The sequence below is a fragment of the Leuciscus leuciscus genome, assembly GCF_965113295.1.
Source record: "Leuciscus leuciscus genome assembly, chromosome: 20".
NCBI classification, from domain to species: domain Eukaryota; kingdom Metazoa; phylum Chordata; class Actinopteri; order Cypriniformes; family Leuciscidae; genus Leuciscus; species Leuciscus leuciscus.
This window is the reverse complement of record NC_138744.1, coordinates 16,686,048-16,711,695: the sequence shown is the minus strand read 5'-3', so window position 1 is coordinate 16,711,695 and position 25,648 is coordinate 16,686,048. Positions and strand designations below refer to the sequence as shown.

Sequence of the window (25,648 nt, the reverse complement as noted above, 5' to 3'; positions counted from 1 at the left end):
ATATTTCATAACTGAAAAACACTGCCCACGCTAAATTACTCAACTTGCTGTCATAATGATTAATGCGAAACAGGGTTATATCCAGTAAACAGGTAGACTACACTAGAAATATAGCCATTTCAGGCTTGCATTCAGGAAAACCTGAAAAAAGGCATATAGATTAAAAATATTATTATTAAAAATAAATAAAAGTAAAATGACCAATTAAACAATGAACAAAATAAGAAATTGGGTTACTTTATAATAAAAACAAATATTTGTATATTTACTTATAATATAAAAAGTTTAGGTATATGCATATAAAGGATGTCAGTTATAGTCAGACAACTACATTTTTATATTTAAAAATGCTGATTTATTTCAGGGTTTTTATTGTTATTATTATTATTAGAAATATTTTGGTCAACTGAAATAAAGCTGAAATAATACACACACACACACACACACACACACGCACGCACACACACGCATATACATATATATGTCGCCTTGGCAATCAGTTAAAGCTCTAAATTACTAACTGGAAATAAATAAACTAAAGCTGAACAAAAAACTGGTAATACAAAAATAACGAAAAAGACAAAGCACAAAATGACTAAAAATAACATCAGAATAGGCTTTCAATAAAAACTATAGTGTATAAATGATACTAAAATAGCACTGATTTACAGTAATTGTCATAATCTGTTCACTTCAATTGACATCCTGTGCGTAGAGGTGTGTCGACATAAAAAGCGTCCTTGTTTTCATTGGCTGCTTGCACTTGAAGGCGTGGCTTATGAAGCTTATTGATAAAGAGGACTGAGCGCACATTTCTTCAGACTTTACCGCGACTGTTTCTGCTAGAGACTCGTATACAAACCTGTTATTCAAGTAAACCGAATCAATAGTGTTTCGACGATTCTTGCACTGCAGTTGTGCACATTTATATTTTCATCTTCAACGTGCAAAACAATCCTTTGCACTCGTATATATTCCTTTGAAGAGCATTAAATCCCGGACTCAATGGATTTTCTGTGTCTGGTGTGTGTTGCAGTGAGCGTCAGCGCCTGGTACGCGTCTGCGGAGCGACACAGTGTTTACTGGAACAGCTCGAACGCAAAGTAAGTATTTTACTGCATTCTCCTTTATTTGTGTGAAACCTCTCCTCTGTTTTCCACCTTTATGTAAATAATTTCCCCTTTATATGATGTAGCTCTTGTTAGTATTCTTCTGTGATATCTGAAATCTCTGTATAGCTATCACAAGTTGTAAAAGCTTGGAGCCTATGTAAACTAGAGCCATAAAGTACGCAGTATTATTAAATGAATAACGTAGTTATATGCACTGCATTAACAGTCTAAATAGTTTCAAAATAAGCCGTTAGCGGCTATATCTTATTTGATCTGGTGTAGCCTATGCAATGTTTAGTTGCAGTTTCTCGTTATTTGCTCCTTCTGTTTTCATTCTGTGTTTAGATTAATGAAACGCATAACTCTGACTTTTAACTTGGCAAATCATTACCCTGGCTTGCAAGTTATGTTAGTTCAAGTGGTTTACGCTTTCAGGTTAGTTATCACACACTTCATTGATTTGATTATTATCTCTGCCTCTCGTCTAACCTTTAATATGTACAGTATTAGTGAATGACATGATAATCACTGTATAAGAGACAGCAGCTGGGAAGAAACCAGACAGATGGACAGACAGATCAGCCTAAATATACATGCACACATGTTAGTTTTACTATTTGTGTGGGCATTTTATTGACAGGGTGTCTTACTACATGATATTTACCATACTTTATCCTTAACACAAACCTATGTACATGAAAAGTTTTTTTTTTTTTTTTTTTTTATCTAGCCACATTTTTACAAAGCAATAAATAAACAGACATGAGCACACTGGACTAAAATATCTAGTAGTAGCTTGCGCTTTTTATTGGAGGTATCTTGTTACTCTTAGTATGATATTAAGTTGTTTCTGATACAGATTACACCGTTACAGCACTTTGATGTGTGTTTCATCAAATTATTGCATTTGTAATCTCTCCTCGTAGTGAAGAAGGACGGGTCATCAGGCACTTTCCAGAGATCAATATGAATGACAGCAATCAGAGTGATTTATTAGGCTTTAAGCAGGAAACTCAAGAACAAGAAAATGGGCTTTTGTGGATATCAGAAGCTTGTTGACCGTAAAACAGAACCTTTGGCCATGTGCTGGCATCTTTCTCCCCGCTTCTCATTGTTATTGACTTGACTGGATTTTTCACGTACACCATGATAAACCTGTTGTCATAAAAGTTAACTGGTGATAACTGAACTGAATCCGTGCTCGTGGTCATGACCCGATTGGAAGTTTTCATGATGTCACAGGTGATTCACACCGTCTGTTGTGATTCAGTCGGCTTTCAGTGAGTAATTTATCAATGTCGTAGTTGCGCAACATGAGTGTACCAGCCTTAACCAGACACGGTCTCAGAAGAGCCTGGCTCAATATCAGCCAGCAGAGAGAGATCGAGAGAGAAGCAGCAGCTGTTCCTGAAGACAGACAGAAGGAGGGATAGCTTCAAGAAATCATGTAATAGAGACCAAACTCTTTTTAGGACCTGCTGTGAAAAGAATGAGGTGGAGGAGACAGGGATGGAGTAATAGGAGATGCTTGGATCTGGGTATGAAAAAGAAGGATTGGTAATTTGAGTTAGAGACTTCTATGGAGATGGAGAAAAAGAGGTGGAGGGGATTATGTGGCAGCAGTCTGGTGCGTTGTCCGGTCCCTAATCCCGACATGGACCACATCCACGGAAAGGGTTGCGTAAGCACAACAAGAAAATTTGTAATAACGAAACGCTAAGCCCTCAGAAAATCTCTACATTAAAAATCTGTGCAGATCTCTACTTTTAAAGCTCTCATTCTTGCACACATACACAGAGACAATGGCAATGTTGCTCTATTAGCACTGAAAAGGTTAGAAACAAACACCCACACATCAAAACTAGAATTGTAAATATAAGCCCTTCTTGAGCAAGTCATAATCTGGCAGGTGTGGTGGGAACTGTGTTTTCACTATGTATTTATCCAAGTTAAATCTTTCTCATTAATCTTACATTCTAAGAAAAAAGAAACAATTGCCATTAATCAGGTTTTCTGGCTTTTCTTTCCTTTTAACGACTTCCATCAAAGCCAATGATTGTTCAATCAGTCTGTGAAACTCAATCAGTTAGTGTGTAAGTGCACTAGTCAGGCTCGACTAAACAATGCCAGATAGGTGTTAAATATTAATTGGCGTGATCATCTAGTTCTGCCTGTTGCGTAAAAGCGTTTGCACGCAAACAAACACAAACACACACTAGACTGTTTTTGTACCTGAATGGGTGTGAGTGAACAGTAATGATTTAATCTTCTGCACGTGGCCTTTGGCGAGCTGATGCTCTGGTTTGACGGGTATGTGCGTGAGTCTGCGCCCCGAGGAGACTGGATTTTCAGGTCCGGATTGACATATGGACGTTGTTTTCGCCGATCTGTTTTTGTGCTCGACTCATGCCTACGCTTGCACGCTGAGCGCGCTGAAGGGGAAGTGCACAGTCTCGTCATGTTAGCATCATCAAATCATTACTCTCGACCTGAATCATGTGTTTATTTTCGCATATTGTCATATGCATTTGTGTTCCCTCGTCAAAGTTTTGCTGGCTCGCATGCAGGGGGGAATGTGCGATTAGGGTATATTTAGTAGACTGGGATTCCTTCCAACAAACATGTTGCTATACTTGACCTTTCAGCTGTCCACTCATTGTCCACTCCATTTCCTCTTTGTCCATCCCTTCCTTGCCAGATTCACTTTGTTTGATCTTTTACATGTATCTGAGCATTTAGGGCTGTGTTGTCTTGAGGAGGAGGAGGGGAGCAGACAGATCCGCATTTGTATCCAGACAGATTGCACAGACAGGCTATAAATCTATCTTCTTTACACACACACACACACACACCCCTGTTCTTTGTTTCTGGCTCATAGATGCACGCAAAAACAGCCGGCTACGTAGGCAGGGCTGTAATCTGTAAAACGGACGGTTCAGCCTCAGATTATACGCAGATGTGTGTAATCTGGCTGAATGACCCATTCACACAGAAATCCCTGTATATATTTATAGACTCCAGTGTAATCCAGTGCTGTATAATCCCGATTTACACAGAAATGGATGTGTATGGAAAATATAATCCATAATTCCACAAAGCATTATAGAATGTTTTACCATATACGTATAGTTGATTGATTACAAAACCGTAGCTCTTTCCGGATCATATCTGGTGTGTTTTGCCCCAGATTAGAGTTCCATTTTAGGGTTTCAACTGGTTAAGTAATGATGATTAAAAATCGGCAGAAATAATCTGATGTTCCAGTTAAAGTTTTTATGTATATAAATGACCCTGGGCCTGTTTTTACATTTCTTGCTGTGTTTTCCACTCATTTTAACCCTTAAATCCCCTTATTCTGAGCTCTTCCTCTCTTCTCCTTATCTCCAGCCCAGACTTCCTTACTATTTCTCTTTATATGTCCTTATACCCTCCCTGCTCCATCTTTCCGTCCACTTTTTTTTTCCCACACAGCCCCCTTTGTCTATCTTGTTCAGTCCTTGATTACTATTTTGATTCTCACTGCCCTGTTGAGTTGGAGTTTTCCTGTTTTTCTGTCTGTAGTCTGCTAGATTGTGTAATTGTCGGTGTAGTAAAGTGTGTGACCTCACAAATGTAAACAAAAGAACCAGAAACTTGTTTCCTGGTGTTACTTATTTACCTCAAGTCAAGCTTTTGCCTTCAGCGTCTTCAGCAGCTCACTGTCGCCACCTACAGAATGCTCACATCACTTAATGATCATTTTTATGTCTCTCAGTGACTATATTGCTTTCAGTTTATTATTTCACAGGTACTTTTTTGTGATAAAGGTGCTGACTTTGAATAAAACTCACAGTATGCTACCAAACAACAAGCTAGTGTATCAACAGGCAATTAGCATCCATTTAAGAGTGAAAGACAAAGGGAGGAGGGGGAAATCAGGCATTTGTAAGGAACGGACTGAGAAAGATAGGACGGGGGATGGGTGACGGGTTAGAGGTCAGATAGAAAGAAAGGAATGTTTCTCCAAAAAATTAGCCTGAATGAAGAGGCCCAGGTTTATAATGTGATTTTAAACAGAATGGGAAAAGAAAGAGGGTGGAGAAGATGGAGGAAGGGGGGGTGGAAGATAGAAAGATATATATAAAATATAAATAGATAGGGGTGGAGCAAAAGGACAGTGATGGATAGGGTGAAATTTTGGTTGTCTGCTCTAAACTCACACAAAATTTCACTGAAATAGCCTAATATCCGTGTAATCACACAACCTCCACTTCTGCATGATACTGAAGATAAAATGTGAAATGCAATAACTTGTTAAAACGATGCAATATGGGTACAAAATGGAAAAGGTAGGCCTACTGGTCATTTTGACGATATCTGTTAAGTTTACAGACATTTCCTTTAACCCAAAAACACAACATAAAGCAGAGTATAATTCAAAATATAGGTAAAACAGCTGTGATAAAATAGTATGGACAATTCCTTCATATTAACACAATAAAATGGACCCTAAAGACTAGAGTGTATGTGAGACCATCATTGTTCTCTGTTGACCTCAAACTTTTTCATAACTCTAAGCATTAAATCATTGTAAGCTCAAGACTTTGTCATATGCATATCATGATTTGCACATCTGCGATATTTCAATAAATATATTGTGCAGCCCTACCCCCATTCCATCTTGACTTGAAACATGTATCTGTAAACCCCCACCCCCACTTTAACCCCTGCAAACGGGCCGTATTGGATAAGTCCGGTGCTGGTGAATAGCAGCGGTGTGATCCGTGTGCTCAGTGTGATAATCCCTGGTTTGGAAGAGCGGATTAGCTGGCTGGCATTCCGACCCGTTCCGCTACGTCTGGGGTAATTACCAGCATGTAATCGACGGGAAGGACAATACGAGAACATACTGCTCGGAAAGAAAGTGAGAGAGCGGTGAGGTTAAAAGGACTTAGTGGTGACTTAGCACCTTGAACCTGTCAGACTTTAACGGGACGAAGGCGCAAGACTGAGACGTCTCTGTATATTATACTTGTAGTGGAGAAAGAAAGCCAGACAGACAAACATAGCGTGAAAGCTTCGTGCATGCGCTTGAACAGACAGGTTTTATTACTTGATAGTGTGAGAACAAGCCACTAAAATAGGATCATAATACTTGTCATGACAAGCAGCAGGTCTTAAAGGTTTTCAGTTACCGAGCCCTCAACTCTCTGTGTGTGTGTGTGTGTGTGTGTGTGTGTGTGTGTGTGTGTGTGTGTGTGTGTGTGTGTGTGTGTGTGTGTGTGTGTGTGTGTGTGTGTGTGTGTGTGTGTGTGTGTGTGTGTGTGTGTGTGTGTGTGTGTCAACTGCTGACAGCGAGCATAGTGCAGTTGGCAGTGAGTACATCTGCTCTGAAGCACACAGCTCTGACCGTCTCTCAGTGTGTGTGTGTGTATGTGTGTCCCTTGCTGACTGTGTAAGGGTGTGTCTGAAAAATATGACCCTGAACTTTGACATTACTGACCCGCCTGACAGCTTGAAACATTCAGCCAAAAGTGAAAGAGGGCGAGCGCAGACAATCTATTGAAGGGAAAGGGGACAAAAGTAATTTTCAACATAATTTGAAAGTCTATTATGCTCACCATGGCTGCATTTATTTGACCACAAATACAGTAAAACAGCAATGTTGTGAGCTATTACAATTTAAAATAACTGTTTTCTATTTTAATATATTTTCAGCATCATTACTCCAGTCTTCAGTGTCACATGATCCTTCAGAAATCATTCTAATATGCGGATTTGGTGAACAAGAACATGTTCTTATTATTATCAATATTGGAAACAGTTGTGCAGCTTAATATTTTTGTGGAACTCGTGCATTTTCACAGGATTCTTTTAATATGAAGGTCAAAAGAACAGAATTTATTTGAAACACATTTTTTTGTGTCATAGTGTAAAAGTCTTTACAGTTTTTTTTTTTTTTTTTAAACACTGACACTTGCATAAGATGAAGACTCCAAACATATTAGTAGCCTAAAAATGCTCCACATAGAAGAGGCCGGCTCATTCGACCAACCTAATTAGTCTGTTAGTGTGAGGGCCCACCAGACCCTTTCAGTATGAAATTAAACTTGGAGATGCACAGATAATCCAATTATATTCTGATAAATGGCCAATTAATGTTCTATACTATTTTGTCAAAATAAATTACAAATAAAACACTACAAACTAAAGTAATTTTAAGTGCTATAAGAGTATTTTGGCATTACAGCATTATAATGTACAGAATAAAAAATTTTTATTTGATTGATTGATGATTATTATTATATTTAAATAAAATATATGGCATCACAACATGATATAAAATTAGCTGAATTGGTTAAATATTACATTTAACCTTTCTATAATTATCATAATAAAATGTAACAATATAATAGACCTAATGTTTTGTAATACAATTATTTTCCCCATACATAAATATAATGATGTTTCATGACATTCATCAGGAATATGTTTTATATTAGCCAGTAACCGATACGGTACCAATATATTGTGCATCTCAAAGCAAACACCTTGGTGACCCCTAAAAAAGAGATCAGACCTGTGCCTTAGGCTGATGTACGTGGGATGAGTTAATGACACCCAATTTGTGGTGTTGTCCTGATCTTGCCACCAGCTTTCAAACAGCTCAAGATCAGCTGCTTCAAAGGGACTTCAGAGGAAGTGAGAGCAATCAACCACAGTCTAGTTCCCAAGAAAAACAGAGCGAAACTAAAACCGCCGAAACCGTTCACACTGATTTCTGTTTTAGAATCACTTTGACCATTTAGCATCTCTCATCAGTTCTGATGAGTTGAATGGCATATTGAATACACATAAAAAAAACACCGCTTTCCCACACACAGAAAAGTCAGCTGGCTTAGCAAGGCGTACACCCTGTCTTTTGAACACACTGCTGATTAGAAGCCGTGCGAGACTGACTCTAATCTCTGCATTAAACGGGGCTAATGAGCGCAGTGATGTGTATGTTTACCCCCCGTCTGAATAGACCGCCAGGCTGTTTAGACAGGTCGGCCAATGCTTACTGCAGAGGCACAGTGGGAAAGAGACAGAGATGAAGGGGGTTGAAGTGGACAACAGGGGGCCCGTCAGGAGCCTGTGTGTCTGTCCGTCATTTAACCACGGCTCCTGATGGCAACAACAACAAATACATGTGCCAAAAGGGAGAAAGTAATAGAGCAAAGGGCAAGATGGGGGGAAAGAGGCCGCCTTGTGTTTTGATGGCAGTTCACGTGAGGGCCGTGTGAGTAAATGTTATGGTAAAGTGATTGGGTTTGATGATATTGGGTATATGGAAATGTATAATTTATAACAGTCACAAAGCTAATCAGCCAATCAGTTACTTTATATGGTTTGAACAGGGGCATTGTATGGTCAAAGCGGGGGTGAGGAAAAAACTTTGTGATTTATTCAGATATGTTGTGTTATTCAGAAATGTGAGACAAAATTCACAATAATAAATCAATGACAACATGAAAGCACAACATACTGAAAGGCCTGTGGATTTGTCATTTGTACATCTGGTAACAGCAGCAGGGAAGCTCAGATCAGACGAAAATGAGAAAAGCAAATGAGACGACAATAAAACGAAAGACAGACAGAGAGGAGGCTGTGAAAACATGTAGAGCCAATTCAGAGAGCCAGTCAGTCTAAGCGGCTCCATCTCTGTTACCAAGAGAACAAGGAAGAGGTCGTGATGGATCACACAAAGTCAAGGGATTTCAAGATTTTCACAGAAGAAAAGTTTGAACAAAACTGTCAAAGTAAACATGTTAACATAATATATATATATAACCCCCCTATATGGGGTTCCCCTTAATCATATTTGTGTGACAAAATAAAAAAGGGAGATTCAAGTTCATTCTAAAATGTAAAGTGAAATACGTGAGCAGAATAATTTATAGAATTTTTCAAAACAAAGCAGAATGCTTATGGAAATCTTTTCATTGAGGACTTTAAGAAAAACACAGTTGAACAATTTCCCTAAACACTCCTTCACCCAACGTGACACAAAAATGCAGAGTAGAAAGAAAAGGAAAGGAAAAAGGGATTGTACAGGGTGTTTCACCCAAATAAAAGCAGCAGGTGAAGGGTGACACACGTCACTCACACACATGCATCAGGGTGTAGCTCTCGCTTTTGCTTTGCACTGCTGACGCTTGCCTGGGGCCGTTTCGTGTCACTGTTTCTGTTTGTTTGTGAACATAAAGTTTCTTTTTGGAGCCATGAGGTGTGTCTGTTTTGAAGGTTGACAGCCATTCATGGATTTTTTTTTTCTCATTTCTTCCAGCTTCCTATGGGATGATTACACCGTGGATGTCCGCATTAATGACTACCTAGACATCATCTGCCCTCACTACGCACGGGGCGAGATCCCATCCCAGGAGGCCGAGCGGTACGTGCTCTATATGGTGGAGCTGGAGGACTATGAGAACTGCAAGCCGCAGTCCTTCGACCAGCTGCGCTGGGAGTGTTCCAGACCTTTCGCTCCTCACGCTCCAGAGAAGTTCTCGGAGAAATTCCAGCGCTTCACTCCCTTCACTCTGGGCAAGGAGTTCCGCCAGGGAGAGAGTTACTACTATATTTGTAAGTATCCACGTCTGTATTTGTGAGAGTACGCAAAACTAAAAATGTGAAGTTTGTGTGTTAAAATTAAACACACAAAGTGCATGTTTTGTGACCAACAAGTCGGAACAAGTCGAAAAAAAAAAACATAATGTGCATCATCATGTCATGTGGTGCGACTCCCCAAAAACTAAAAGATATTTATGCATTAATAATTCAGGATATTTGTGAAACAATATTTGTAACCTTTTAAAAACATATTTATTCAATTTAAAAAATGTTTTCCAATATTTATGATATGTGCACTAAGCTATTACTTTTTATACCATAATGTCATTACATTTTCCTTTTCCTTGAATTTCAAAACCTTATAAAACCAACGTAAATACAAAATGCTTGTTTTAGCATTTAATAACACATTAGATTATTTATTATTATTTCAATTTTAGTACTACAGATTCCGATTCTAAATTTTCACTCTGTTTTCCACAGCCAAACCTCTTCACCATCATGGACAGGAGTGTTTGAGACTGAAGGTGGATGTTGTTGGACCTCATGGTAAGTCAAATCAGTTCTTGCATTGCCAACTAGACATTTCTGCAATCTTTACTGAATTACAAGGACAACCAAAGCCTTACTTACAGTCCAACTATATCATTTAATGTTCTAGGCTCGAAGAAAAAGATAGTTGAGAAGGATGATGAACTGGAAATAAAGGCTGCTGGAGGAGTACACAACCCATCAAACAGGCTTCCAGCAGGTGAGAACTTCTTTTCCCCGCTTTTGGCAGCGTGTCCATTTGCTTTAGAAAAAGATGTGGAATTTTTGGACTTTTCAAGCCGAGGTGTTAGAGTGACTTTGCGCAAGTTACACGGTCTCGAAATGTACTCATCATGCTTCTCCTCTACTTTCAGATGACCCTATTGCCATGATCCCAGTTGTTCAGAGGAGCGTGGGCAGTTCGGGTGTTCGTGTGTCTCCCGTCTCAAGTTTCGTCACGTTGATCTCTATACTCATCTTTCTGCTCCTCCACTGAGCCTGATATAAGAAGACTTTATGGACGCTGGTCCGTTAGGACACAACAGACTTTAATGCCGGTGCTGGTTACCGGCTCTGAAAATGGATTTTCTATGAAGAATTTTTATACAAACTGAAGTTTTGGTGCTGGTGTGCAAGTTGCTGAGTGACGTGTTTGCATTTGTGTTTGTGAGAGTGATGTGATGTGACCAGAGAAAGGTGGTTTTGAAGAACTTTCTCTCTTTTTTTTTTTTAAGAGTATTTACCGTTCTATAATTCTGTTCCCCCATCAGCTCTTTTTATTTTACTTTTGTAGACCGTATGTGCTCATTTTTCCTGAAAATTCTTCACAAATCTATTTACCAATGTGATTCAGAACAAACCTTAAAGTCGGGAGAGCTTGTTTTGTAACTATCAGCTGTAGAACTGGAATTGTGATCACAAGGGAGAACAATAGGCTAGATATTGTGTTTGATAGAGACCTTTGCTCTCTACTGTACTGATTTTAGCCAAAGATCACAGGATTTCTCTTAAAGCTGACCCTGACCTTGCACCTTATAAAGAATTGATGTTCGTGCATATAACAGTGTTTGTAAATCTAGAACAGCTATCGAACAGTTTCCTGTGTTTTGGATCTCGTGTTGCTGTAGTTTCAGTTGGTTTCTGTGATGTAATGTGAACACACCCTACAAAATGTACTGGAATTATGTTATAGATGAGATCAGATTTGTTTTCTTTCATAACACAACATTTGGTTTTGAACAGGAATGATCGGTTGTGCTGTTTGTGAGTGAGTGAGTGTGAGAGAGAGAGAGAGAGAGAGAAGCTGGCCTTCTGACAGAGAGCACGACATGCACAAACAATTTAAAACGGTTCAATGAATTCTTTCAAATAAGTTAAAAGAACAATTTCTTTTTGTAAAAAGTTATTTTGTACTGTATTGGTTTATAAACTTGTAAATAGTTGTGTAAAAATGTACATATTAAGAGTTATATAAAATAAAGACATTTGTTAATTATGAAATTGTGTGGAATGTTTATTTTTAATAAATATTGTTCAATTGATTCAAAGAAAACAAAGTTTTGGAGCAGCACAGACAGATTCTCTGTGCAATTTGTTGAGGCCTCAGAGTAAAGTTTAACACTGTCAAAACACCACCATCAATCTTTCTTCCTGTCCTCTTTCGTTCCCTTTTCATCTCTTTTTCATGGTCAGGACTTCACAGCTTTTAACCAAACATTCAGATGGGGTTGAGATGAATGAAAGAAAAGTGGCACTTGGGTGGCAGGACGTAACTTGCACATTTTTCTTGCCACTCAATTTTTTGTATTTTTTTTTTTTTACATTTGAAAACATTCAACACAAGATACATTGATTGGACTCGCTATGTATAGGTCTTTCTCAGCTTTGGCCATTTTTGCACCCCTGGACTTTTAGAAAACATTTTTTTATAATTCTGAGAGGAGAATGTTGTCTTTGAAATAAAATAACAATCTCCTTGGTCTTGTTTTGTATTACTCTTTGGTCTTTTTCATAGTTTGCATTTTATGTATCCTAAATACAATAAATGTTTTCACACTTTTTGCACATTTTGACTAAATGACATAATACATACAAATATAAAAATAGATATTTAATTTATTTGATTTTATATACAGTATGTCTCATTTAATCTCAGGCATGTTCTTTGCTGACAAAACATTTTCATAAGGGATGAAATTGTGATATAAATCAAAATTTAATTATTGAAAACTTATATTAAATTTGTTTATGTTTAGATCACTTTGTATGGGTTTTCATAAAGATGCAATAATTCTATAGTTCCTATAATATTTTCTAATGAATCACAGATTAAGATCATTAAATGCAAAAATAAATGATGAAAGGGTGCATGGTTTCCAAGACTGTATTGATACATTTAGCATACAACAAAGATGAAACTTTTGAAATCCGTTTTTAATACAAAACAACCGCAGGACACACATTTTTTCAGAAAGCGGTTGTGCTTTGGACAGAGCGTGTACTTTTAAACACTACAGCGTTTTCTCAATATATTATAAACAATATAGGTGGAATCACCTACGTATCTTATTTCACTACACAACCGGACTCTGGAAGAATGATTTGAAGCTATTTGCAAAATTAGATTAATTCAATGGATGACAGACAAAAATGCCATGAAACTTTCTGCTTTGTGCTGGACCATCATCCTTACCTTGTGTTTGTGTGTGTTGTTCTGTTTTGTTTTTTCTTCAGAATTTTGTATCAACACGAAAAATATATCATCGTTGAAGTATGCCATAAATGTTTGTACTTGAATTCTGTTTAATAAAAATAAAAATTAAAAATAAATAATACAAATTAAATAAACTACACAACCTGACTACAAAATGACGATCAGGAGCATCATTCTGTGAATAACCAATCAGAGTGAAGGAAGCTGTTCAACACTGATTACAAACACGGAAACAGAGAAGTGGACGTCAGCGTTGCATGAGTGCTGGATTCATAGGTTTTGTAAATATAATTTTTTTGCTTGATTGCACAGCGGTACAGAAGCACAGCTCAGTTTTCGATTTTTCAGTCTATGGATTTTCTGCAGCTGCTATCATGTGCGTGCATCATATTCACCGTCGGGATGTTCACGACGGGATTGTAAGTTACTTTAATTTCTATACTTCAGGACTTGATATGACAAATCAATCATATTTGACAGTTACCATGTAGCTGAGCAAAAATGTGCACGCATACAGATTTAATAATGTTCTCTTCTCGTGGAATTTCATGCCTTCCTCGGGTTTCCTGTAAAAACTTAGATTTAACAAATGTCTATATTAAACTTTTATTTATCAACTGTAGTGGTTGCAACTATAATGTTGTTGCGCCTAAAGAGTGGCTGCCTTCACTCAAATTCAATAAACGTTCTGCTAACATACTATAATTTTTGGTACAACAGTAAACCTTTAGTAACTTGATATTAGCCAACACTGTTAGCAAGAAGAGCTCACAATATTAAGATTTTACAATATTAACAATAACTAGTAAATATAGTATTTTGCCTGAATCTATAGTGCATTTTTAACATCTTTATTATGTATGTTTGTAAGTTGAGCATATACACATGTTGAGGCTGTGCGGGGCAAATGAATTTCACTTTCTAGATAAATTGACAGTGCAAAATATGAAGCATTTAAATAGAATTTGCATAACCCGTTGTATCTGCTATGCCAGTAAGTTATGCTGTCTTCCAAGAAAATATTTCTCACACACCGTTTCTGTGTTTGCAGGACAGACTTGAAGAAAATGAAGGCCACACAGTCTTCAGATAACGTTCAGTTTCTGCCCTTCCTTACCACATGCTTAAAGTATGTATTTGCTATTTGACATCAGCCGTTCTTGTACTTATTGCATACAACTTCATGTATGCAATGGTCATCATGCATTGAAATCCATATGCAAGTCCATTCAGTCAGAATGATCATTTTGTGTGTGTGTTTAGTAATCTAGGTTGGCTTTACTATGGATTACTGAAGGGAGATGGAACGGTGATCCTTGTAAACGTCATTGGGGCATCTTTACAGACCTTATACATCATCACCTACTGTCATTATACCAAAGAGAAGGTTTGTCATTTAGTCATTGTCATGGATTACACAGTGGGGTCCGGAATTTAAGACCTCTAGCTTCTTTTTAACTTTTTTCTAATTTAATACAATATTTTAATTACAAATTAAATGACCAGCATAACAGTTTGATTAAAAAGGTGAAATGAAAAAATAAATACAATATTTTTATCGTCTATTACATTAGCAGAATAACGGTTTGACTTTATTTAATATTTTCAATTGCACGATATCAACTGTATATACAACAAATATGATGAATATTTTTCAAAGGTATGCTGTACCTGTGTGTGTTTCAGAGGCGAGTGTTCCCACAGACGCTGGTGATGGTGATTGTGCTGTGTGTGGGCTGGGTGTATTTTACTATGGTGATTCCTCATGGAGAAGCTCAACTCTCTCAGCTGGGTCTCGCTTGCAGTGTGTTCACTATCAGCATGTACCTCTCTCCGCTCACTGATCTTGTGAGTACATACACACACCTGTGCCTATAACCAGCATTAATCATGTTTAAACCACAGTCAGCATGTATTTAAAAGATAGGGTAGGCAATGTTTTTTATATACACTTTTTATTAAACAGGTTGAAACCTTCTTCACATCCTGATAGCAATCAATAATAGAAGTGGTCTAAATATTAGGAAATGTACATATATCTTCTGAGGAAGTCTCAGGACCAAAACATGTTCGTCCAATCATTGCATTCCGTCTGAATGCAATAATAGGATGTCATACCTGTCTGTCAATGTATGTATTTACTGTATTTACAATGTATGTACTGACTATACTTTATACTTTACATAAAACTTTAGACATGATCTTGGATTTACACATGAAATGGTACGTAGTGCAGTGGTACAGAAGTCAGAGCCAAAGAGACATTCAGGGCAAAACAATGCAAACAGGGACAAAAGTCCCTGACAGCACTTCAGTAAATAAATACACCACATACCAGTACATTATCTTACTTCAAGCAAATATGTTTCAATAAGTGCCCTCTTCTGTCGAAGACAGTGCAAATCTGCTGTCATTTTCTAAAAAAAAAAAAAACCTTTATATATATATATATATATATATACATATACATATACATATATATATGTATATGTGTATATAGATACAGTATATATATATACACATATATATACACACACACACACACATATATATATATATATATGTGTGTATGTGTATATATATATATATATATATATATATATATATATATGTGTGTGTATGTGTGTGTATATATACTGTATCTGTTTCAGTCTTTGTGTCCATTCTGTCACAGTGGGTTCATGCACCTTCATCCAGTTCACAGTGATTATCTTCTTCCTGGATGCCATTAATAATATGTAATACAAATAAGTGGGATTTACTAAACTGATCCAAGGGGAAAGCATCAAGCAAAAATAAAGATATTTGGTGCATTGATATATCTCTTCCTAAAACATTACTAATTTCCTTTTTAATCCACTTCCAATACACCCAGAATATTCCCAGAATATATGCACATAGTCCCACACCATCCCACCATCCCACAGTCCCTCCAGCATTGTGATTATGGCGAATAATAAAACATTTAAACTTATGTAATTGCATGCATCAACAAATATTACATATTAAAAGGTAAACGTTATTGCATACATTTGTGTCATCTGTGACACCATGACATAGTTCATAAAGCATACATCAACTCTAAAATAATTGTACATTTGTCCTTATCTTGTTTTTTGTTTGTTTTTTGTTTCCAGTAAAATGGTGTGAAGTCTTGTAGTAACATTCCAGCATTCCATCTTTTGTTTATCACTCCATCCATCCTTCTTTTCTGTGCCCTCTCGCAGTCTCCATCTTCCTGTTTTGGATCTTTCCCTCTTCCATATTTATCAGTCCAGCTCTGTCTGTCTGTCCTGTGCCCTGTGGTGTATTTCCTGTCATTCTCGTACCTCCTTTTGTTGCTTCCTGTTTTTCCCTCCATCATTCCCTCCTGTCTGCGAGTGTCAATAGCAGCTTGTTATAGGAGAGACAATGCGTGAGGTCTGGTTGGAGCTGTGACGCAGTGGTGAGCACATTTGCTCCAGATTTACTGATCCTTGCTGCTGAAGTGGAAGACACCAGTTTGAGTCCTGCCTGCATCATGTTTCAATTCTCTGTGCTTTCTATCAGTAAAAAGTAGCAAAAGCATCTTTCTCCTCTCTCTCTCTCTCTCTCTCTCAAAAAAAACCCCCATTTGTGTTCTTCATTTCCACTAGTTGCATATTGTGCGAACGAGGTCTGTGGAGCGCTTGTCTTTTTCCCTGACTGTCGCTACGTTCTTCACATCGACATCATGGACACTGTATGGCCTTCAGCTCCAAGACTATTATATCATGGTAAGACGATGAAGAGACTGTCCTGAGACAGTGGTTTGAGGTAAAGGAAAAAGTGTCATATTTTTTTGTTTGTTTTTCAGGTACCCAACACCCCTGGCATCTTTACTAGCCTCATCCGCTTCTTCCTTTTCTGGTGGTTCGGAGCTGTCATTCCAAACAAGCCCTCCTATAAACTCATCCAAATCTGAGAGGAACTCAAACATCTAGTGAAACTGCCACCGTAAATTCAGTGAATTCTTTGTCTTTAGTTAAAGGGATAGTTTGGCCAAAAATGATACTGCTTTTACCATTTACTCTCATGTTGTTCCAAATCTTTCTTTCATCAGTGGAACATAAAAGAAGAAATAGACACTGGCAGTCGATGGTAACCAAAACTGTCTGGCTACCAACATTCTTCAGAATATAGTCTTTTGTGTTCCACAGACAAAATAAAGTAATACAGGCTTGGAACAACATGAGGGTAAGTAAATGATGACTTGAATGATGAGAACTTAATTTTTTTTCAAAAAAAAATTAAAGGGAAATATCTCTTTAATTAAAGGAATGTTACTCCCCGCCCCAAAGCAAAAATCGGAATGTACGTATTATTCCAATCCCGTATGACTTTATTTCTGCTCACAAAAGAGGACAGTGTTTTCCCCTGCAATTTCAAAGAATTGGGACTGGAGCTTTTAGTTTTTAAAAAGCACCATCTAAGGATCATACTATGTTATTCATCATATCACACACTATGTTCCAGGTTTTCTGAAGCCATAAGTTTTGTGTTACATTTTAAGACATTGTTACCTAAAAATATTGATCTTAGCTCTTTTTGGGACCTGCTTCTTGAACAGAATGAGTGATCTTTTAATGAATCTAATGATTTGTCTGAATGAGTCATTCTCAAATATGATGGATCCGGTTCTTGAGCTCACTGGTGTGGAAGATTATCAGACTACCTTATGTATTTTAGATCTATTTTATGATACTTTTATAGCTTGAAAGTTCCTGTACCTATTCTTTGTAGTTGGATGGAAAAGAATTTCCTCAGAATTTCTTTGTCCTACCTGGAAGAGTCCTCAGAGTTTGAAAATCATACAGGTTTGGAACAACATGAGGATGAGTAAATAATGACAGACAGTACATTAATTTCTGGTACGTTTTTAAATTCTGTGTGAATGACAATTTTCATTTTTTTCTCTTGGTTGATCCTTATTGGGATGAGGATTCTCTAAGTTAGTTTGGCAGGTATTTCTTAGTTAATAAGTGTTGAAATCTGCAAACATGACACACCTCAAACCAAGAGCTCAAACATTTCCTGTTTCAGCCCTTTCTTTTGAAACGATGTGTTAATATTAAGCAGGTGTTTTTTTTGTGTGTTTTTTTTGGGGTAGGAAACATACAGTTCCGAGTGGAAAGTGTCGCATTCTGTTACTTAAGTAATACATGTAGTGTTTACAGAATCGCTCATTACTCATAGACTATGATACTTATTATAATATCATTCTTAATTGTGTCCAAATGGCAGTTTGGCAGCTATTTAATTGCGTCCTATTCCAAACGAAACTTTATGTGTAGAAACAGAAAATGAGTTTGACTGAATGACGTTGGATTAAGAGTATCTGTCTCTGAGATTATAAGAAATCTTGCACACATCTGTTTACAGTTCTTGTTTTGTAGTTGAAAGCTCTTTTTCTCTAATCATTCTCACTGTCAGAACACCATATACTTTACGATAAGCCGATGAAAATAAGTATTTAAATAAACAATAACTTTAACACATTCCCCTCCCTCAGAGAACACCAAAGTCACACAAAATATGATGGTTTTAATCATGTGAGTTGCGGTGACAGGCAGGATATGGAGAAGAATAATTGTCAAATTCACTAAATTACATATTCATAACTCATAAGCTGGTGAGATGAAAATCTTAAGCAGTCGTTGGCTGTTAATGTTGTTTTGCATATTCTCTGGGTCTTACTGTACATCGTTCGGTACTTTATTCACAGAAGTCTTTTCAAGTCTCCAAGACTTGGCTTTGTGAATAAAAATGGTCAATATGTTGATTTAAAACATTTAAACTTTGTTTTATTGTTGTATTGTTTATGGCCTCTGTGTTGTATGATTATGTTTTGTGTTTTACATTAAGCTTAAATGTCTTTATGTTTCTTTGTACTATTTTATATGCAACATTGTATATTATATCAGATGGGATTTAGGGGGATGTTCTTTCTGGAGTTTCTGGGAAAAAAATTTGCTCAAATAAATCTTTATATAACATAGCCTTCAATGTTTGGCTGAGACTGAGAGAAGAAGTTATGAGAGCTTAGCAGGGGAATGTGAGAGGATTTTGTTCTGGTCTCAAAGAGGATCAGCACTGATTGTGAGCAATGAAAACTAAAATACGCAGAAAAGCCGAGGTGTAACGCGTACTGACAGACATTTTAATTTCTGTGGGAAATAACAGCACTTTTATCTCCCGCTATTAGGTGTTTGGTTTTGCAGAGCTCTCTGTGTTTTTGAGTGTGTGTGTGTTGTTTGCTTGTTTGTAGTTTGCCTTGGTTAACATGAGCGAGTGGGAACCGTGTGTTCGCTGTTTCTCAGTGCCTATGGAGTCTTTACATGCTTTTCCTGCCTGCCTCTCAGAGAAAGACATGAAAGGGGAAAGGGATTGGTGATTGTTCATCAGGAGAGTGTGTTTTTGAAAGAATTAGTGATTGGCAAAACCTCTTTTGTGAGAGAAACAATGATGACTAAGGCAGTCTCACGCATGAAGACAAGCACTTTTTAGTCTTCAGCCATGTTTGTGTAAATGTTAACATGTAAGAAGATTAGTGGCTCTCAAACCAAAATGGGTCACATGTCCATTCTGCTGTGATAGTGAGAGGGTCACAGACAGCAGGGAAAATGCAACAAACTATTTAATCCTGTATAGTTTTGACTGTAAATATAAATAAGCGTATCTACCCCGAATTGATCAAATAAAATAAAATTCGGTATCAAAAATTATAAGGAAACACCAGTACTTTGTTTAGGCTTGGTTTGTAGGGAATTACAAACCTGCGTACATATATTCAAACGCACATAACTATAGAACCAATTCTTAATGCGCATGTGAACGCCATCAGCGTTTCTCACAGGTTCGCGTTTAAAGTCTGTGTAGAGAGAATGGTGTCGTCTTAGCGGCCCCTAATTTAATAACAAATGATTGTTGCGACGGAAGCGAATCAATCATAACTAACCTTAGCTGGAAAATAACTTTACTAAAGAACCGCTATAAAGCCAAAACAATCTCTGTTACCATAAATTATACGTTTATCTCTGTAAAGCTGCTTTGAAACAATCTACATTGTTAAAAGCGCTATATAAATGAAGATGACTTGACTTGACTTGACTAAGCTTGTCAAACTTTACAGTACCGGTCAAAAGGTGTTTCATGTTTTTGAAAGCAGTCTCTTAATTTCACCAAGGCTGCATTTATTTGATCAAAAATACATTAAGAACAGTAATACTGTGAAATATTACAATTTAATTGAACTGGTTTTTGTTGTAATATATGCAAAATGCAATTTATTCCTGTGATCAAAGCATGTATTTTCAGCATCATTACTCCAGTCTTCAGTGTCACATGATCCTCCAGAAATCATTTTAAGATAATTTCTTCTTATCAGTGTTGAAAACCGTTTTAACTGATTTTTTTTATAAAAAAAATAAATAAAAATCATGATACATTGCCATTTAAAAGTTAGGGGTAATACAGTACTGTTTTTACTGTATTTTTGTACATAAACAGGCTTGGTGAGATTAAGAGACTACTTTAAAAAAACCTTAATGTGTCCCAACTTTTGACTGGTAGGCTACTGTAAATAATTTAGTATATAATCTATATATTTAAGGAATGGAGAAGTTGCATTTTTTTTAAATAAAATAAAACTTCAATAAAACTGAGTTTTATATAATAATATTTCACATGATTACTGTTTTTACTGTATTTATTTGTAAAAAAAAAAAAAAAACGGGTGATGATAATAGACTTCTTTCAAAAACATTAAAGGGATAGTTACCCCAAAAATGAATAATTCTGTCTTCATTTTTACACACCCTCTTCAAAACCTGTATTGACTTTCATAGTATAAAAAAAAAAAAAAAATTCATTGGGGACTGACAACTGTTAGGTTACAAACATTCTTCATAATATCTTCTTCTTTTGATTTCCGCAGAACAAAGAAACTTATATAGGTTTGGAACAGCTTGAGGGTGAAATTAATTTTCATTTTTGGGTGAACTATCTGTTTAAAAAAAGATCTTACTGACCTTTTGAATGGTATGATAATTTTTTCTATTCAACCGATGACGTTAAAATTGTTGCATATTATGTGGCCTATACAGATTAAACTATTGATTTAAAGGTCTTTTTTATTTTCTTCTCTACGCTTTTGATACTCTTACACCACTTAATGAAATATCTGGGTCCTGAAGCAAAACCGTGTGTGTGTGTGTGTGTGTGTGTGTGTGTGTGTGTGTGTGTGTGTGTGTGTGTGTGTGTGTGTGTGTGTGTGTGTGTGTGTGTGTGTGTGTGTGTGTGTGTGTGTGTGTGTGTGTGTGTGAGTGTGAGTGAGTGTTATATACAAATCCATTATTAATTGTTAATAATTATGCCTTCAGCATATTTTTTAAATTATACCAATAATTGAAACAAACTTTAAAATAAAAATACAATCATATTTGAGTTGAAAAAAGAAAGCAACTTTCATGCATGAACCTGTTGAAATAATCAATTTCCTTATATCAAGGAGATAAAGGAGAAGTCCATAATTTGTAAGAAAATAAATATTGAATTGACAATGATTTGGTCAGAGACCATCGTCATTTCCCAATATGAAAAATGACGCCCACACCATGACAAGCTCCTCAGGCTGAAACGATTTAGTGTAATTACAGTGTAAACCGTCTCTGTTACACAATAGACAGATAAATAAACAGACGGGGGATGGACGGTCAGGAGTAATGGATGGCCATGTGGAGACAGAAAGACTAGACAACACTCACAATGGTCAGATGTGTGTGTGTGTGTGTGTTGCTGTATGGTGTCCAGTGTTTCTTGATGGGACACTTGTGTGACGGCATCCAGGCAAATGTGTTTATTATGAATCACATCTGATTGATCTCGGACACTTCGCTCCGTTCTCATCACTAACAGCGCAGTAGCTGTGGTGTGGTGTGTACGTGTGGGAGTGTGTATTAGTGTATGTTTAATCAGCGCAACAATGGGAGTCTACTGCAAAACAGGATACCCCTGTTTCCTGCAGCAGAGACTGTCTCTGGGATACACACACAAACATACACACCACCTTAAACCTGTCTAGGTTGCTAACTATGTATTTTCTCAGTGATTTTTCAGTCATTCAGATGAACACATGATCAATGATTAGTTTTGTTTTTGTTTTTATGCATGTCAGAATGCATCCTAAATTCTGCTCATGAATGAGACTGTCTGATTCTTGAGTACGGAGACAACAGAGACTCTAGAACTAAAAAAAAGATGCTAACTATTTTATGTTTCTGGTGTTTCTACACTGGAAAAGCAGTTGTTACCTTAAGCATGTTTCTACTTGATCTAACCTTAAAAGGGACTTTTGTAGGTTTAAACTAGTCAGGTTTAGTCATATTAAAATCCCCAAAACAGTTTTTTTTTTTTTTACAATTTGGATGATGGAGTTGAGGAATCATGGCAGTAATACAGACAATATAATTACAATTATTATTAAAAAACATTTTTTTTTATTTGATACTGCCTGTTTAAATTAACCAATGTTTTCAAAAATAAATGATGGTGTAAACCAAAAACAGATGAAACCTTTTGAAAGAGTTGCATTTCATTACATTTTATTGAGGGATATTTTTATGACATTATTTTTAATTATATTATATCACAACACATTACATTGCATTATATGAAATCTGCAAAAGAAGAAGAAACCTCAGAGAAGTGAAGATAGTTCCAGCATCATGTGTTTGCAGAATTTTGTCCGACATTTTGTAAAACATACATTTTGAAGTGTGACTTAAGATACGTCTTGTCGTCTGTGTGTCATCTCAGTGATGATACAAATAAATGTTATAAATGTGCAGAAGGAGCACTTTCAACTTTTGTTTGCTGAACTCTTGAAAAACAGTAGTGTGTGTTTGCTGCATCAGCATGCTGCCGTGTGTGTGTGTGTTTGTGCGTGCAAAGTCAGCTCATATGTTTCAGCTTTCAGCAAGTAAAACACACCTGTGAGAGCTCCAGCTGTTGTTTTGAAGAGCCTGAACAAGGGAAGCAGAGACAGAGGAAGAGGAATGTGCTGCTCACCCCTTTTTCCTTCAGCCCTTCTCCTGTATCGCGTTTGTTGTTTACTTTCATCTCATTCACATCTCTTTTTTTCCTAACAGCCTTAATTATCTGTCTCCTCGTACTTGTTTGCATTTGTCTGCTTCTGTCTTTACGGCAGCACTATAGATGAGTTAACAAAGACGCCAAAAGCACCACAAGTAGTATCAACATGTTTTTAATAGATAGACTCCATTCATCAAATCTTAATAAACATGAAACAGAGAGCAGAAGACAGGCACAGACAGGCAACACTCCTCTGGCACCTGCTGACCTCTGTCACAGATTTCAGCTTAAACTGAAAGTCTGCTAGTAAAACAGGTTAGGTCAAAGGTCACAGACTGTAATGGTGTGCTTGTTTTTCTCTTGTCCAACTGTCTCACCATCTTCTCTGTCTCTCTGTTTCATGTGCAGTTGCTTTAGGCTGGCATTTATGATCAACAGTACGCAGACTCAAGGCATTCAAGCTGCTATTTCAAGCTTTAGCACTCCATCTCCTGAATTTCGCTCTCAAACCGACTCAACTCTCTCATCCAACCTCACTTTAGAGCATTTGAGGTGTTTCTCCCAATACTTCATTTGGTTTCTGAGACCAAGAATGTCTATAGCCTACTTAATATCTGATAGCGTTCCCATTCATTTCAACAGCAGTTGCTCAACACCGTTATACGTTAGGGGGCGCTATTACACACCTTCTGAAAGAGTACAGTAACTCCAGATCAAATCATGAAAACTCAGGCAAAGAAGAAGCAGAAACGAGCGATCCCATTAAGTAAGCAGATGCATAATGCAAGCATCAACATTGAACAGCATATAAATCAAAACTGATAATGTTACCGAATGAAATGTGGACCCAGGACGAGCTATAGGACGGTGCAACCTTTGGGAGTGTTGATGTACTCGATCTACTCCATATACGGTATGTTTTGATCACCGTACCAAAGCCCGTCTACGGAAAGCCTGTTCACCCTCACGCGCTATTAAGTCCTATTGGTTGTAGTTCCAATCAGAGTTCCACTGGGGGCGCTCGCCATGAGTGCAAAATGAATGGGAGTCAATGGGGCTAGACGGCTAAATTTGTCTCTTTCACCCGATTGCCGTTGAGAAATCTCAAATTTGATTGTAGGTTTTGCAAGTTCAACATGGGTTATAGATCGAAAGTTGAATGAACGAGTACTTATGTCCTTTCGATTTCTTACAGGTTGAGTTGTTGTTGCCCATAACACGCTAGCATTCTGCTAATGAACGCTGATTGGTCAGTGAAGGACTGATTACGACCAGAGATACCGCTTGATGGCATCGTGGCATCCGAAGCAGGACCAGAAACAAACAAAACAAAAACTCGTCTAGCATGTGCATTTACCTGTGTCAGCTGTGTTGTCGATGCCTCGAGAGAAAAGAAAGTGCAGAGCGCGAAAGCACCAAAGTGACTGAAGGATTGCCGTGAAGCAGTATCTCTGGTGGTACGATGTGTATGACGTCATTGAAATTTTGAAAGACTTTTTAAAGCAAATAAGTGACTCTAAAAAATCTAACACCCAGCAATGTGTAATTTCTTTGCATCTCCTTTCGAAAACAACATTCAACTTACTAGACAAAAAATTCTATCCTGAGAAAAGTGGATTTTGAGGGGTATAGCGCCATAGACCTCCATTCATTCTGCACTCGTCATGTGAGCGCCCTCTTATGGAACAAGAGTGGAACTGCAACCGGAATTTTATTGAGTGGCACTTCTCACCTCATTACTGAATCCGATTTGGATGTAGGCCTAGTCCATTTCAGCTTTTTGCTCAAAATGTTGCTTTTTTAATGAAACTTATCCATATTCAAGTGTTGAAAAAAAAAAAAATGCATTAAGCTAGAATAATTTTTTTTAAAGAACGGAAATTCATACAGCAAAACATTTTTGGGGCCATGAAAACTGTGAAAATTATCAAAAATGCTGGCGCTGGTGGTGGCTGGCAACTTTTTAGAAAAATGCTGGTGGGGAAAGAGTTAGGCGCTCTCCAAAAATAATTGGGCACCAGTAACATATCTACTATAATATGATTTATATGTTGCTTGCAGAAAAAAAAAGTTCTGTCTTTACAGATGGGCCTACATTTGAATGGAGAATGGATGCATTTTGCAGCCAGATGGTGTAGTTACGACATCCAGGGCCTGATTTAGGTCACGTTACAGTCAAAACTCCACACTTCGGCCTTCATTGGAGTCTTTAACTGTGAATTCAGTAGTTTGGTTCTAATTTAAAAAGTTTGACACATTAAGGGTTTTACACCTCTTTACAATGAAATTCGGCAGTTGAAATGCAGTCATTTCAATATGAATCCCTGCAATCTCATGCGAAGGAACATTTCCCCACTGAAGACAGTAGGCCCTAGTCATAATGTTGTTTGTTTGTTTGTTTGTTTTAGTGTTTTAACCCTTTCACGCATAGAGGTCACTACAGTGTACAGTTATTCAAAAAGCCATTTTCTTGTATGCATGCATGGGTGTTATTTACATAGTTGCACATCAACCACTACAATGGGCACACTAGTGCATCCATCCTCCTATACACTGCCACCAAGTGGCGAGTCGTTGTATGTGGAATTTG

At 37.2% G+C, this 25,648-nt stretch overlaps 2 protein-coding genes across 2 annotated transcripts; both read left to right on the top strand.

The window, feature by feature from the left end:
* Positions 1–825: 825 nt before the first annotated feature.
* efna1b (ephrin-A1b) lies at positions 826–11,735 on the top strand. Its single transcript, XM_082148992.1, has 5 exons — positions 826–1,103; positions 9,421–9,716; positions 10,188–10,253; positions 10,366–10,455; positions 10,610–11,735. Exons 1-5 carry the CDS (start codon positions 1,006–1,008, stop codon positions 10,729–10,731), a joined length of 672 nt encoding a protein of 223 aa, XP_082005118.1. The 5' UTR covers positions 826–1,005; the 3' UTR covers positions 10,732–11,735.
* A 1,427-nt stretch (positions 11,736–13,162) lies between these two features.
* Positions 13,163–18,964, top strand: slc50a1 (solute carrier family 50 member 1). Its single transcript, XM_082148815.1, has 6 exons — positions 13,163–13,367; positions 14,000–14,077; positions 14,212–14,335; positions 14,635–14,796; positions 16,584–16,703; positions 16,784–18,964. Exons 1-6 carry the CDS (start codon positions 13,300–13,302, stop codon positions 16,889–16,891), a joined length of 660 nt encoding a protein of 219 aa, XP_082004941.1. The 5' UTR covers positions 13,163–13,299; the 3' UTR covers positions 16,892–18,964.
* Positions 18,965–25,648: the final 6,684 nt, after the last annotated feature.